Source organism: Trematomus bernacchii, unplaced genomic scaffold (genome assembly GCF_902827165.1).
Source record: "Trematomus bernacchii unplaced genomic scaffold, fTreBer1.1, whole genome shotgun sequence".
NCBI classification, from domain to species: domain Eukaryota; kingdom Metazoa; phylum Chordata; class Actinopteri; order Perciformes; family Nototheniidae; genus Trematomus; species Trematomus bernacchii.
Genome location: NW_022987714.1, coordinates 13,360,217 through 13,376,127, shown reverse-complemented (window position 1 = coordinate 13,376,127; position 15,911 = coordinate 13,360,217). Strand labels below are relative to the sequence as shown.

At 46.5% G+C, this 15,911-nt stretch overlaps 1 protein-coding gene across 2 annotated transcripts in view; it reads right to left on the bottom strand.

Annotated features, from left to right (window-relative positions):
- ccnd2a (cyclin D2, a) overlaps positions 1–15,911 on the bottom strand; it is a 164,405-nt gene that overhangs the window by 4,215 nt on the left and 144,279 nt on the right. For both annotated transcript variants that reach the window (XM_034141985.1, XM_034141984.1), the window contains 2 exons: positions 13,510–13,669; positions 6,260–6,408 (listed from right to left, as the gene is read on the bottom strand). In XM_034141985.1, coding sequence (XP_033997876.1) covers positions 6,260–6,408; positions 13,510–13,669 — 309 coding nt within the window. The remainder of the gene's footprint in view (positions 1–6,259; positions 6,409–13,509; positions 13,670–15,911) is intronic.

Genomic DNA, 15,911 nt, shown 5'->3' with positions numbered 1-15,911 from the left:
TGAAAACATCAATTAATTCATCACACTGGCTTAATGTTGAAAGTGAAACATATTAATATAAAATGGAAAACAGCTTATTTTTTGTGGTTCAAGTTTTAAAGTTATTAAAAGCGCAAGAGAGTCAGAATTTGTTTGTTTGTTTGTAGCCTTTATTTATCCAGGTAAAAAATCCCATTGAGATCAACGATCTCTTTTACAAGGGAGACCTGCCGCACATTGGTTACACATGTAACAGAAAACAAAAAGGACACGTACAACATAATGACAGGGGTACAATTTACAAACTTATTCACAAAGACAGGTACCTGGAGTATCAAATATCATTTCATCCAGCTGTGCTTTAAAATGATACAGGGGAACCAAAACGCTCATTTTCAATATGTTTTGCAGAGTGTTCCAAGCTAGAGGAGCTGCGCACATAAAGGTTTTAGTGCCTAAAACAGTCCTAGCACTTGGTACATGTAATAAAAACACATCCTGGGATCTTAGGAAATAGCTACTTGCGACTCTCTGTGATAGCACAGTGAGCAGATGTAAGGTGGTAGTTTACCCAGCATGGCTTTGTATATGAACATGTACCAATGACTGAGCCTCCGAACAGTGAGTGAAGGCAAACCTGCCCTGGCATACAGGGTACAGTGATGAGTAAGTGCTTTACAGTTAGTAACAAATCCCAGCGCACTGTGATAGGCGGCATCTAACTTGATCAGGTAATGGGCAGGTGCATTCATATAGATCAGATCACCATAGTCCAGCACAGGTAAAAAGGTCACAGTGACTAGCCTTTTCCTGCTCTCAAGCGAGAAACAGGACTTGTTTCTGAAAAAGAAACCTAGCTTCACCCTTAGCTTTCTAAGCAGATCTGAGGTTTAAAAGAGAGACAATTCATCAAGCCAGATACCAAGGTATTTATAACAGGTAACCACTTCAAGTATTAAACGCCTCCATTGTAGTCCTTTGTTTACTTCCGTGAAATAGTGACATCACTATAATAAAAGGGAGGTTTCTATTGGCTAGCGCTCCAACACATTGTATGTGATAGGATAAAGGGCGGGACATCAGTTGGCGGTTGACCAATCACAACAGAGCCGGCCAGCTAACCAATCAGAGCAGACTAGGCTCTGGTTTCAGACAGAGGGTGAAAATAGGTGCTGCAGCAAAGGCAGTATAAGAAAAATAAAGAGCTTTTTGAACATTAAAGCATAGAAACACGTCACAGTAGAGACACTACATACTGATATGAACCTCAACATTAGCAGAATAGGGCCCCTTTAAATGACCACCAACTTTTCTAACTGCTCCATCTACAGCCAAGATTGAACCCAGACACGGAGCAGACCTAAGCATTACATCAGCCCACCAGGGTGGTGCACTGAACACCTCCCCTATAGTTCTCATGTGCACACACACATGTGCATTAACATGTTCAGGCCCCCCGTGCATGCTTACCACTGCCTCCCCCATCCAAACACCCACCTATCCCAGCATTCCCAAACACACACACACAACCCAAACAGAAGTAGCCTTGACAACGGCGGCTGAAAACACAGGTAGTACTAAAGCTATGTTAATTACATCCACCTCCTGTGGGAACACAAAGGTGGTGCTTTTTTAACGAGAGCCAGTCTGTGTGCCTGGCTGCCTGCAGGGATCCTTCTGAGACCCGGCCGGCTCTCCTTTCACCTTCAAAGGCCGCCGCCGCAATCTAAGAATCCACCTGGGAGAGGAGCCTCTCAACAGCGCTGAGCCCTCATATCCTTCCCTGATGGAGGGTTGACAGAGGGGACTTGGGGGGAGAGCAACTCACTGGGGAGGGGGAGACGTGGGGGGAGGGGTAACGGGAAGAGAGGTGCTAAATGGGTTGTTAGCAGGAGCGTCAAAGGAGGTCAAACTGTTTTTGAGTGAGGAACTACACTTCGAAAACAAGAAACTAATATGAAAGCTGTCTGATGAAGGCCGCACTCTGGTGGCGAAACACAAAAACACAACTAGATCCACACACACTCACACATACACAGCCCCCTGCCTTCTAGCACCCGGGGTCTGTGGGAAACCGACTGAGAGCGCCCCATGGCCGGAGGGATGGGAGAAAGTGTAGCAGTGGTGGAGTGGGGAAACATTCTTCAGAAATGTACAGCTAAGTGAAACCTGATGGGCCACAGTTTGAGCCTGTGTTCCAGCTCCTGGTGCCGCTGGGCCTTGATGAAATGAGAACTGAAGCCGCTCACATCAGGATTGGTAGCTGCTCACGGGTGAGTGAGGGAAAGGTCACGGTGTCAAAGGTCAAGCAGCATGACACAGTGCAGGGTGAGACATGTACTGTGTTGTTGAAAGGAAACTACATGAGTTTTCTGACTTTTAACAGAACTTTCTAGACTGGTGATTTGTTGAAATGATGTACATGTGGACGATGTTAGGGAGGATTTCTTAAGAAGCAGAATCTCTTTTAAATATGTTTTTTAACATACAAATCTTTTTTGGATTGATTGGGTTATGCTGATATTTGAAGTTTGCATGAAGTAATTCCTTTCTTCATTCCTTCCCTTCCCTTTTTTTACCTCTACCAATGATTCTTTTTTTGGTTCCAGTCCATAAGGAATGATTTGATGTTGAGGAGGTTGGACTGGTCTGGGCTGGGTGCCTCTGGGGAACGTTTCCCTCGGCTATGGGCCTGACGTGGAGGAAACCCGACCAGCGTCTGTCCCTTAATCTCCTCCAGAGGTCTGCCGCTGACATGGGCGTGTGCACACTCGCACACACACAGCCTTCCCACCAACATATGCCCCATTGGTCATAAAATCTCAATTCCTGTGAGAAAATTAAGTAAAGCGAAGAACATGTAAAGGAACTGCCTGTGTCTTACCGCAAGAATGCACGCCTTCACGTCTTAAAAGACATTCTCCCCCCGTCTCCGCTGCTCTATGGAGCGGCAGTTGCGAACCGATGCCAAGCCCCATGGGCTTCATTCGAGAAACTTTAATGACTTCAATGTGTGACTACTGGAAACACCAATACTTTTTTTCAGAGACGCTTGAGGTACTTGTATTCTGAGGGGGCCAACAGCACTGAATAAGTTGGCCATGGGAGGTAGCGCTATACTGAAACATCTTATTTTGCAGGTCGGAAAACACATAATCAGCTCAGATCCTCTCCAGGCGGAACCTTAAACATACATCACACTGCAACAATCGGACACATCAAGGCATGCACATTATCCCTGGGCGGCCTTTGTGACACTGGCAGAAGGGGGGAAGTCGGGCAGACAGACAAAACCAGAAAGGGAGAAATGAAGTGAAGCCATGGAATGTGATTTAACTGCTGACTGTACCACAAAGACAGCGTTAGCTACTCTGGGAGGACTTGGTGGTCAGACAGATGAAACAAACACACAGGCAGACACACACTGGAGATCTAGGGAATCCTAAAAACGAAATATCCGGAGGCTGACACTGGAAATAAGGAGTCACCGCATGACTTAAATTTCCACAAGTCACAATAGAAAATGTGACCTTTCGCTTTCTTTAGCCCGCATGCCGAAACACCACAAGTGGTGACGCCACAGGATGTGTTAATAATAGAGATAATCTTTCTTAATAAATGCATCTTTGTTGCAAGCGTTTTTGGCCCCAACATTCCTCCGTCCGAAAAATCACATTTCAATTGAGTCTAGCCATCCTGATACTTGTATGAGAATCTCTGTGATAAGGGGCCACATTGCAAACCAGAGCGATTACAAAAGAGGAATGAAAACAGGAAGAGAGGGAGAAACGGGGAAATGTGTTTCCGTTGTCTAAGTGTGTGACCCTGACCGGAAAAGAAAAGATGAATGAGAGACTGAGAAATCGACTCAAAACGATCACATCTAGGAAGTGGTGGTCTTTAACCCTTGCACTTCTTTAACCTCTACTTCCTGTGTTATCATTCATGAATAAAGGGAGGCTCTACACACTTGGCCTCCATGTACTAACTAAATGCTGTGTTGTAGCGTATACTTCTCATATTTCAGATGACATGTGCAGTTTAAAGGAGTCACAACTGATGTTGCTTTAAACCAGAAACATTCTCACTGAAATGCACATGTTCTCTCCTCACATTAGTCCCTAACAGGCCGCTCCTCTCGGTCACACCAGGTGTGTGTGAGGCTACACAAATTCTTCCAGCTGGCCAAGACGGTGACTTGGCCCTATCTCATTTCCACTGGAAAACCACAGCTTCTGGATACCACAGATGCCAGCAGGTGGGGGCGGGGGGTGGCCATGATGCTGTTGGCAGGCTGAAGAAACTTGCTTTGCCTTCATATTTTGCCTGGCTCTTTGGCCGTTGGCTACGAGACGCAGAAAACACAGTGTGTGTACACATTTAGACTCAGGTTCACCCCACCACCCCGATGACTGCGGTCCAAATTCAAGTTGAGGTGACCCTTGGGTATTGAATTGACGTTTTAAGGGGTACAGTTTTTCTTAAAAGAAGGTAGGGTAAGTGTGAACATGACACAGTCTAATGCTCACCATTTCCTCTTTTGTTGTTAAAGCATAAACAGCGTTAATAGCACTGAAGACACCTATGACACTTCTGTCATTTAGTTTGTTAGTTGTAGAAGAAGTGGGGCACACGTCTTAAGTAACTTAGCAAGCCAAAATATACTGCATCTGTTTAGCTTTGGCTGGCTTTTCAGCAGTTTACACTAAAGCCTCTCATATATGTTGAATTAGGAAGGGCGCCCTCTGCCTTGCCTCGTGTGTTTACTGCGAGCCATGGCTTGTCTGAATCCAGGAATGTGAGGAGTTGATCATAGAGACAGAGAGCGACTTAATTCCCTCAAGTCTGAGACCTTGCAGCCTAAACACACTGAGGCCCTGTGCTGCTGAGGTCAGCTATTTGTTTTTCCTCAGCTGCTGAGCGAGACTTCACACCGCTCGCACCAGAGGGAGCCATGCTTTCCAGCAGTGCTGCAATATGGACCATAGGAGGCAACGAGAGAGGGCTGATTGTCGCGAGGGAGGCATGATTCCCGCACCCCCCCACCCAGTGTCCTTTTCACATTTCAACAGCTTCCTTCCACCTCCTCCTCCTACTTCGCCTCCTTTTGGGACAGAATTGAACATACCAGGGCTGAGGCCTGGGATCCGTGTCACACCCTTTGATCTGCCCCTCTGCAGCGAGCACACATGAACTCTGAATGCTCATGTTTAAATAACTAAAAGCCCTTTTCATCATGTTTGGTTTTAGAAATCCTCTTGCCAAGGCCTCAGAACTGCAGCAGCTCCCTGCCCCCTGCTCCTGAATACTTAGGATCGTTCCAATGCAGAAGAGTAATTTCTCCAAAGAGACTAATAAAGAGCGATCACCTCACAAGCTCCCTTACAGTAAGCTATAGCGAGCTGAAGCCCTCTCCCATCCGCGTGATGAAAGCCAGGCATCTCAGAGTCAGAAGAGGCCCTGCCTGTGTTTGGACTCAACTCACCCACCACCGCAACATTCGCTGTACCCAGACAGCCACACAGCGGCCTGGCCAGCATTCCTGTCAGCCGCCGAGCACACTGTATATGCTCTCAACCTGGCTCGATTTACAGGAGTCTTTATATGAGGGGGGGACTGATGGAGAGGAGGAGAAACCTGCCTCATGAGACCTCTCTGGTCAAGTGTATGACAGAAGAGACTGCAAATAAAATGACGCAGTTCAGGATTTCTTCCTATGATCTCAGTTTGGTGCCGTTTTTTGGGTAATTTCATGAGACATATTGGCCGCTGTCCCCCACTCTCCCAAATAAGGGTTTGTGGAAAGCGTAATCCAAGGGAAGAAGTCCAAATCTGTGTGTAACATTTCAACATTTCAACTTCTCTCTGTTGCAAAGTTCTACCAACATGTGGCATTTCTTAACCTTTGACATAAATAATAGGGATATTTTTCCTCAGAGAGTCTAGTAGAACAAGACAGATTGTAAAACTGTGTGTTTCATTTGAAATAACACGGGCAAATTGTGGAATTTGACCAGAGATGTTCACTGACAGATTAGACGGAACAGCAGCTGGATTCAGCTTTGAATCACACAGTTACTGTAATAATTGCACTAAGATAAATACCGATGACCACCTCACTTGGCAGACAAACTAACATTTACTCATTCAGATATTACTCAGAAACATCCACCCAAACTATTTCCAGACACAAGAATGATGACAAGTGTTAACCCTGACTAATAAGAGTTTTACGAAGTTCATTTCTTGGGAAAAATATATGTGTCTTGTCCAAACTCACCACTTCTGTGTTTGTGATTTTAGCCAGCAGGTCTGTCAGACTGTCGCCCCACTGTGACTGGTCAGCTGAATCCAGCTGCAGGCCGCAGATCGCTGCCCCCACACTTCCTGTTGCAATCATGGAGGGGGGGTACATGGCGAATCGGAAATCTGTTAGAGAAAGAAATACCAAGTGAGTTTCCAGTGCTATTTGTAAATGATATTGTTATGGTAAGCACGGAACTAAAATCTTCCGATCCGTGGATAAATGAGATGATTTACACTGGATTCTGTATTCACCTGGTGCAGTTTCTAAATGTCACTTTTCAATCCATATGCTCCACAAAAAGGGTACAGACAATATGATTCGGTAATCTAGCAGTCAGCTAATAAATAATCCTTCTACTGTAGCGGGCCTGAACGCAGCGCTCACTAATGACCAGGGGCCTGGATAATGAGGGTTCACTTGGCTTGTAAAGGAGCTGAAAAGCAACCACCCTCACCCGCTCACCACCCCAATCCCCCTTTCCCCAGCCCGGCCCCTTTTCTTCCATCTCCTGAGTAAATCGTGTGCTCTCTGAAAAAAGCCCCATAGCGCTTGGAAAGGGAGGAATAAAGAGGCTCAGTGCCTCTGCCAATGCTCACTGCTGTAGGTCCTTTTTCCACGTGTGGTCACAGGCGTGCGTCTCAAAGACCAATAACCTTGTTAGCTCCCCTCACTGTCATTCATAATGCAAATGAGACAGCTTGTGAACGGGCCAGAAGCCCGAAAAGGCAAGGCAACTGGCATACAGGGAGAGAGAGGGAGAGAGAGAGTCACAAGACACACACACACACACACACACACACACACACACACACACACACACACACACACACACCACACACACACACACACACACACACACACACACACACACACACACACACACACCACACACACACACACACACACACACACACACACACACACACACACACACACCACACACACACACACACACACACACACACACACACACACACACACACACACACACACACACACACACACACACACACACACACACACACTTTCTCTATTCTCTCTTTATGTCTTGCTCAACTTCTACCTTTCTTCCTTGACAACACATGGCCGGCTTAGATGCGGCCAGTGAATGGCACACATGCCTCAGTCTTTGTTGCTACAACAGGCAGCGGTTTGCATTGGCAGCCCTCCTATCTTTTAGCATATTAATAGAGTGGCGGGCCAGCGAGAGGGAAGGCAGAAGAGTGTGACTCCATTGTCCCGAGTCATCACCTAATTTCACCCAATTGAGCGAAACAGCATCCATCCCCTCTCTGCTGATACCAATTCAGAGAGACAGGCCGGACAAAGAGCGTGGCCGGACAGGGTGGGGGGGGAGGATAGGGAGTCGACGGGGGGGGGAAGATGAAGAAGGAGGGATGGACGGACTGGCGACAAGGCAACGAGGAGAAAAGGATGTTGGTGGGCTTGGTGGGAGAGGAGAGGGGGTCGACAACTCCGCTGCACATCACTCTCAAGTCTGTGTCCAGACTCCTGTGAGGGTTTGGAAGAAGAAAAGAGTCGCCCTCCAGCGACCCTCACCTCCTGCCTCCCATCCACCCCCCCCACAAGTATTCCTCTGTTCCAGGGCCACCTATGGGCTGGAGGAGTGGGCAGTGGGGGCAATGAAACAGCCTGCACATTAACATATTGCCATATTCAATTGCAAAGCAAACTGCGTGTGATGGCCATGAAGGAGATTTTTCTTCTTCTTCCTTCTTTTTAAAAATGTGGAATCAAAGAGGTGGGCTCTTTGATAGCTGTAAAGGCAGCCCCTCACTGCCTTTTTAACATGCACAGCCAGGCGCTTTCTCATCTTGTGGGCTCAGTGTTGACAAATAAATGAACTTATTATACACCCCTGTGTTAGCCGCTGGGCCTCTGCCAAGGGGCGATTTATTAAAGGCTACCTCGAGCCAAGAGGAAAGAGCACACAAAGCCCCTCAGCATTACATCACTGCTGTAAGAGCACCACTTTCTATAGAGGGCTAAAAGGACAAAGGCATACACGGATTTACTGTACGTGTGTAGTGAGGGCAGACTGACAGGCAAGGAGGCGGACACCTAAGAGACACGGGCAATAAACAATGCACTGATGCCTGCATGTTTTAAGATGCAGACACACACACACGCAGCACAGAAGCAGGTTTGTGGGAGAGCTGAGTGGCGGACAGTGGGCAGCAAGCTGATTTTTCGCACTCAAGACAAGACAGGTCTGTGGCAGAACAAGGACACGCGCGTGCAGCCGACGCAGGCTGACACTCCGGCCTGGTGGCTGCTGCATGTGGGGGGAAGAATGGCCGTATTTTAGGAGGCCCTCATTGATATTCATGTTGGGGATAAACAGTGTATGTAGCTGAGTGGGGACGCCTGCGATGGAAAGCTCCCTGTGAGCAGCGGCTGGCTGGCCTGGCCTGCGCGCCTCTCACCCCCTTCAATGGCCCTTTCTCCTCCCCGTGCCCCCTCATCTCCATTCCTCCGTGCTCCTGGGCCCTGATACTCCATCCCTCAGGCCTCTGGTCACACAGTCTGCTGCCCTACATGGCCCATTCCTCTTGGGTGGCTGTGATTGCTCAGTATTCACATTAAACTTGTAAATTAATTAAAGTTTGGAAAGTTGAACAACAGCCAGAAGAAGAAGAAAAAAAAGTTCTCCTTCGCACCCTCTCCTCTCTTTCCACCGCTATAAATCAGGGTCTTGTATTCAATACATGTAGTGCTTATTGACCTTGTTTATTAAAGGAGTAGCATTACGAGGTCCCGCGGCCTGTTGACGGATTAAGGCCAAAAACAAACATCATTTTGGGGATTGGCATGACAGTATGTTTCACCGCTAACGAAACACAGCCCGGTAGTCAAAACAAGGTCTGTGGAGAGCTGCTCAGACGGTTCACCTAGCAGAGCTCTTTGAGACACACAAACAACAACAACAACAACAACAACTTCCCAACTGGGCTTTAGAAGTCCTTTCATATGCAACACAGTGAGAAATCACAGATTAAGAAACAATAACTCGATACTGCTCCCTGTCACATTCCATGAAATCTTGTTCAGACTGTCACTCTGGAGACGAACCCAAAACAGAACTTCTTCTTAAACTGCGATTTGAAAACATTTGCCAGAAAACAGAATTCTTTCTTAATTGCAGCATCCCGTGACAGCTCTCTTCAGCCTTGCACCATCATCTGCACTGTCACAGCTGCGGCCTTGAGGCGTTGGTAACGTCAGCGCCGGGGAGCGTACAGATTCGGATCAAGGGTGAAATATTCCAAAATCTGTTTATCTCTGTGGCTGAGACGATTTGGAAAGAATAAAGAGCTTATCTGAGGTAATTAAACCCTGCATTCAGCAAAACAATTTGGAGAAAGACACTGATGTCATGACAAAAAAGTCCAGGTCAAACTAGCTAACTAACATTTACTTTAGGTCAAATCACAAATATTAGTCTTTGCGGTCAACGTGACCTCCAAGGTAAACATGTAAGCTCAAGAACATTTTGATTTCAAAACCTTTTTTGGTCGGGTAATTGCAGCCCTTCAAAGCAAAAATCTCATTATTTGTGAGTCTGGTGTGACTCAGCTCGCCACAGTATTTACAGTGTGGTGCTGATTACACCAGCGAGGTGAGGAGGGGGGGAAATCAGGACATGCCAATCCATGATTCACTGTCAGGAAGCTCCATGTGTTGACGGTGCGGCCGACCGGACGTGATTCCTCACATCAGTGGAGCATGTGGACAATTTGTCGGAGGAGATCTCTAATTTGTTAGGGTTCTGAGTCATCAAACATGAAGGGGGGTTTTATGTAAACAAACACCAGTAAATACCATTTCATTGACCACATCTGAGATAAATCTTTTGTCACCGGAATGCGGAGATGAGCCTGGAGGGGATTCTCCGAGAAGCAGCCACTCGGAGAGGAAGCTTCCGAGGAGCATTCCTGCCTCCGGACCGATGCGGTTTAACAGCTTAGATGAAAAGAGAACTCATGAATCATCTCGTAATATTAGACTGGTCAATGTTGCGTACAAATTGGCAGGTTTGCCGCTTCCTGTATAGACAAATAGCCTCAAGGATTTGAGGCACGTAGCTTGGAAAACCACATAGGACAAATGTTAAATCGGTTAGGCTCTAATTACAGCTTTGTGTAGTTTGACTGATTCTTTTGGCATAATTCCATATATAGAAATGTGAAATACAGTATGTAAGCATGTTTTCCAACTTTCTTTATGTTAAGAAGCAGTTTAACAAATGTCTGCAGTGTGCTGGTATAAAACTGTGTGAGTAGGATGTATGCAAAGTGTAGGATTTATATACTCCGCACACTCCTTTTGTAAATATAAAAATAAGCCTGGCTTTATCACAACTCGAAAGGTAAAAAGTGAACCCATGCAGAGAACACTGGACTTCTCTCATGTTTGTCAGCTAGTGAATCATTAGTCTCAGAGAAACTAACCAGTTAATCATCAAGTTACTTCACACAGTCCAAAAACAGTGCCACAGATAAAGAATAATCAAATATTTTTCCAAGCGAATACTTAAATCCCTTGTTATTTATATCCCGAGTTGTAGCTAAATCTTCATTGTGTCCTTCAGGACAATTGACTCTCTCTTGGACAGCACTGTTGGCGCTGATCCAGAAATGTCTTTTGATCAACTTGTATGACCATTGTCACCATTCCATGCATACCATTACAGAGAGGGCTATTGGAGTCGGTATAAAAAACATAGAGCATAATCCCTCCCAATATGGCAAGAAAACGGAGCTCAATAACCGCAGCAGACAGGTTGGGGTGCATCTGTCTGCCCCATGCACCCCGTCCATTCTCCCACTTTACCTCAATTGAATAAGAATAGAAGAGGAAGCTGGGAGTGCTTGGTGTCTGTGTGTAGGAATGGAGGTTCATAATCTCCCTTAATGAGCTTGTTTCTGGGCTATTATCCGGCAGCCTGCCTGAGGGAAACGCTGGTGTTTCCTATCAAGTGGCCCCGCAGCGCTGACCCTCGCATGGCTCTGCATATGAAATGTAAGGGCCAAGCCTTTTGTCTCCTTTCTCCCAGCCTCTAGCTGAGCTCCCCAGCCATTTGCATAGTCCTGAATGGAGCAGCCAATGTTATTAATTAATACAGAGCCAGCCTGCGCCACCTGACAAAATCCCACCGAGTGGCCCGAACGGAACTGTTCCATCAAAAGAGAGGAGCCATTAGGAATGAGAGGCCTTATTCTCCACTTCTCCTCTTCTCTCTCTTGTTCCCTTCAAAACAGAGAGCCGTGGTTTCATGCATGTTTTCTTTTTCAGTGTAGGGGCAGCGGCGGTGGTAGTAGTGCCGGGCTGAATGAGGCGGCATGAAATAGGAAGGCCACAGGTGACTCGTTGTCAACTGTCTTGCAAATGTAAATCCTCCTGAGACGTGGCCTCCTTCTGCTGCGTCTTCACCTCCTCAGCCCCGCTCAGACGACGTCTCGAGGAGGATTCCCACCAGATAACCCGGAGATTTACGTCTGGGAACGTTCCCCAAATGGGGTTTCGAATTCCCAGAGATCTGTAGATGCACCAAATTGTTGACTCACTTGCGCTCTCTCTTTCTCACTCTCTGTTTGCCTGGATACAAGTCTGAGGAGAGCATATACACCGATAAACGCTCTGTTGCTAATCCAGGGCTATCTCCAAATAGTCTCTCTCCTAAAACACAATGTCAGGAGGACTCCAGGAGGCTCGTAAATGTATTTCCACTGCCTCATTGAAGCAATTAAGGACAAAGTGCATGCTGAGACTTTCACAATGTTGCATTGGAAAAAGGTTCGATCACTGACGCGCTGTCATTCCACACATCAACCCGCTGGCAGAAAATAAGGCATGAGGTATTTGGGGTGAGGCAGGGAGAGATAGCAGGAGAGAGTTAAGGAAAAGATGACGCAGAGAAATAGAGGAAACAGGCGTTCTTTCCTAAAAACGTTGCAAACATGAACTTTTGTTGCAAATGTGTCTCACCCTATCATACCCATTGCACAATCGGTGCATGGGATTCCATCGCTTTATGATGTAAATACCTGTCACCTCCCTTGTATCTATTCAACTAACTACACACACTCCTCTGAATGATGTCAGCACAAGGAGCAGTTTCCCATGGGGGGTGTATTAAGCACTCCTGTAGAAAAGGAAGCTGCTGCTGGTGGTGGTCACCCAGAGAATGAGAAACAAACGACAGCCTTTTTTGTGGTTGCATTGTGTTATTTTCTCAGCAGTGTTAAGATAAATACGGTTGTTTTTTTGGCACATTTTTTCAGTTTTGAATGAGAGGTGGAGGTGCCGCAAACAGGAGAAACCTGCCCCACAGAGAATCTCAACATGGGAAAGCTATCATGTCCTCCAGCTGTAGGGCGGGGAGGCGTGAGAAGTAAGGGGGGGGGGGGGGGGGAAGAGGGAAGGAAGGCGGCAGGGGAAAGAGATATGAAAACATGACATGCCTTAGAATTGGCAACGCAAAAACAATACACTCCTCCGGCTTTCCCTGACTCTCCTGTTCCCTCCTGCATCGTCTCCGTCTCTCCAGATCATGTTAAAGGCTGCCTGTCACCACTCGCGGGATGTTTGATCTTAAGAGAACAATTCACCTCAAGAGCAGAAAGACAATGGCCGGCCTGCCTCCACCCCTGTCCATTCCTCTTCTCGACCCTGTGCGACATGGGAATGCCCCTCATCCAGGATAAATGTGCTTTGAAGTGTTACTGGATGCTCTGGAAGCCACTGATATGCCTCTAAAGCATGACCACATACCGGTCTGAGAGAAGACAAATGATGGACGTCAGCCATAAGAGTCTAACGCTTAAATGCCTTCCATGACACATGCCTTTCTCAGGAAGAATATTTTCCCATCCCAGGTAATACTTCAGTTACTGCGGGCTGGGACTGGCCCAGAGCACACCTCAGAATACGGCTGTTGCCTCACGGTATTCAGAGAAGAGGGCTTTAATACAGCGCTGAAAGAAGAATGTGCAGATAAAGATGTTTTGCAACACGAGAAAGTATGTTGATGCAAGCCATTATCGCTTGGTTTGACTTGGCAGCATATCCATGATCAGTGTCAAAACCAAATGATATCGAGATGACGTCGCACATCTTTTGGATCAGTTTTTCGCAACTTAAAATCACAATTGAAAAAAGGACATGCAACATGTTCCTGGTAAGCTGTCATGGTGTCCTACCTGTGGCACATAGGGCGATGAAGGTCTGGACATGTTTGCGTATAAGTGCCAGCTTATCCTCGGGCAGCGGCAGCCTCCTCACAATGTGCTCGATGAAGTCGTTCGGCGTTACTGCTGCCAAGTTCCACTTCAACTTCCCCAACACCACCAGTTCCCACTCCTGAAGAGAAGAGAGCCGAGAGAGATAACCGAAAATGAGAAAGACTGAGAAAGATTAAGTGACACAAAGTACAACCATACATTTACATACTGTAGCCCTTTACTGCAGCTAGTTTCCCTCCAGTGAGCGTGCCTCTGTGGGCCCCTGGCCCCGAACATTAGTATGCGTTGAGGTTAAGCATTATTGTTATTACGTTAGTCTCTGCTTGGCCGGGCCTGGGACAGAGAAACACCAGCAGCGCCACCAAGCAGGTGACCTCACACACTGTCTCCCCCCGTCGGTCTGTCTGGCATCTGGGGACTTTCCTAAAGAGGCCCACCGGAGGTTTAACTCATAGTGTGTGTGTGTGTGTGTGTGTGTGTGTGTGTGTGTGTGTGTGTGTGTGTGTGTGTGTGTGTGTGTGTGTGTGTGTGTGTGTGTGTGTGTGTGTGTGTGTGTGTGTGTGTGTGTGTGTGTGATTGCAGAGTGAAAATGAACAGGGCCAGCAATGAATCTGTGTTATGTATTCAAAAGTGGTTCATTATTTTATCTTATCGCATTCCATTCATCATTTAAAAGCATCAAAAGTCTTGCAACAGGTAATAAAATAATGTAACTATTTTTATTTGTTGCACTTTGTGTTTTCTGCTAAGGCCTTAACAACAATGAACCATTTCAGCGCATATTGTTCTTCATTTTAGTCTTCATAAATGCCAGATAACGTTAAAGACTAACAGGAAACATTAACCTTTAGCATCTTTAGACAACTTAAACTTCTCTGTACATGCATACATCATTTGGATCAGTTGGCAACATTTGATGACACATGCTAAACTAGATGAGTGTTTGTGAAATGGGTGTCTCTGTGAGTGTGTGTGGAGGGGGGGGGGGGGGGGGGGGTCTAGGTGTGGCGTTCTCTACGAAAGTATTGTTACTTTCACTTCCTAGGGGAGGAGGTGATTAACGAAAGAGTTGGTGACTAATTGGGAAAAATGTGGTGGTTTGGTTCCGGACTGCACTGCAGCCTTGTGACCGGGATGCTCTTCATTTTGCTTCTAAGTGACACACGCAGAGAGAGAGAGAGAGAGAGAGAGAGAGAGAGAGAGAGAGAGAGAGAGAGAGAGAGAGAGAAGCAGGAGAGAGAGAGAGAGAGAGAGAGAGAGAGAGAGAGAGAGAGAGAGAGAGAGAGAGAGAGAGAGAGAGACCACATGGACTCAGTCACGAGACAATTCAACATGGCTGCCACTGACCAGCTGAAATGTTCTAATCAGTGACCTTTTTCAGCCTTATTATGTTTTCTGATCTCTTTGATGCCAGGGACATTTAAAGAGGGGGAGGGGAAAACCTTTATTTGTATACACAGGGATTTCATTCCTAGCAACAGCATGTGGGAGGATGAGAAAATAAAAGCACCCCTGACTAAAAGGTTAAAGGTGTCTTCCTCTGTTTGCTTGGAGGTGTGTCACCGCTATCTCACAGATTCAATTATTTGATCATATGCAAATCATAAGACCCAGCAGTGGTGTGTTGATTGTGTTTGGTAATGTTTGCAACATGGCCGCCTCCCTGCTCTCTAAAAAGCCTTTTCCAGTGCCAGCAAGAAAGATTCAAGCCTATATACAGCAAAGGCTTGCAACACAGGCTCTATGCTGACAGAGTGGCAGGCAGGCAGGCGGGCACCACTTCCTTCTTCTACTGCCTTCCTCTGGTCATACCTTCTGTAACATTGCGGTTCTCTTTACAAGAAATTCTTACCAAAGACAAGTACAAAAAACGATCACATGCCCCGAGCAGCTGATCTCTGTTTCCTGTATCTGCATGTCAGCCAAAATACTGCCATATACAGAAACACTGAGAAGAGGTCCCAGCAAATCAGTTCAAGGACTGAAGGCTTTGTCTTCACAATGAACATAAAGGTAGGACGTCTTCTTGTAAAGCGCAGTATGACATTCTGCTTTATAGGACTAAAACTAATACGCTTAGCATTGCAATCCCAGCAGTAATACACTCAATAAAATGATCAGAAATCAACCAACAGCAGCACCTCACAAAGTTGAGTATTCTGCAGGAGAGTCAGGCAGCGAGGCAGGGCTACATCAGCCACGTCTGAATCAGAATATGTGGCCTCTTTCACAACATGGGTGGGATGGCTGTTGTTTACCGAGGAATGTTTATGTAGCACCACAGAGCCGTGGGGAAACACTTATCTGATTCGAAACTGAGTTAATTAATTGGGTTGCACTGGTGAAGGCAGCTGGTATTA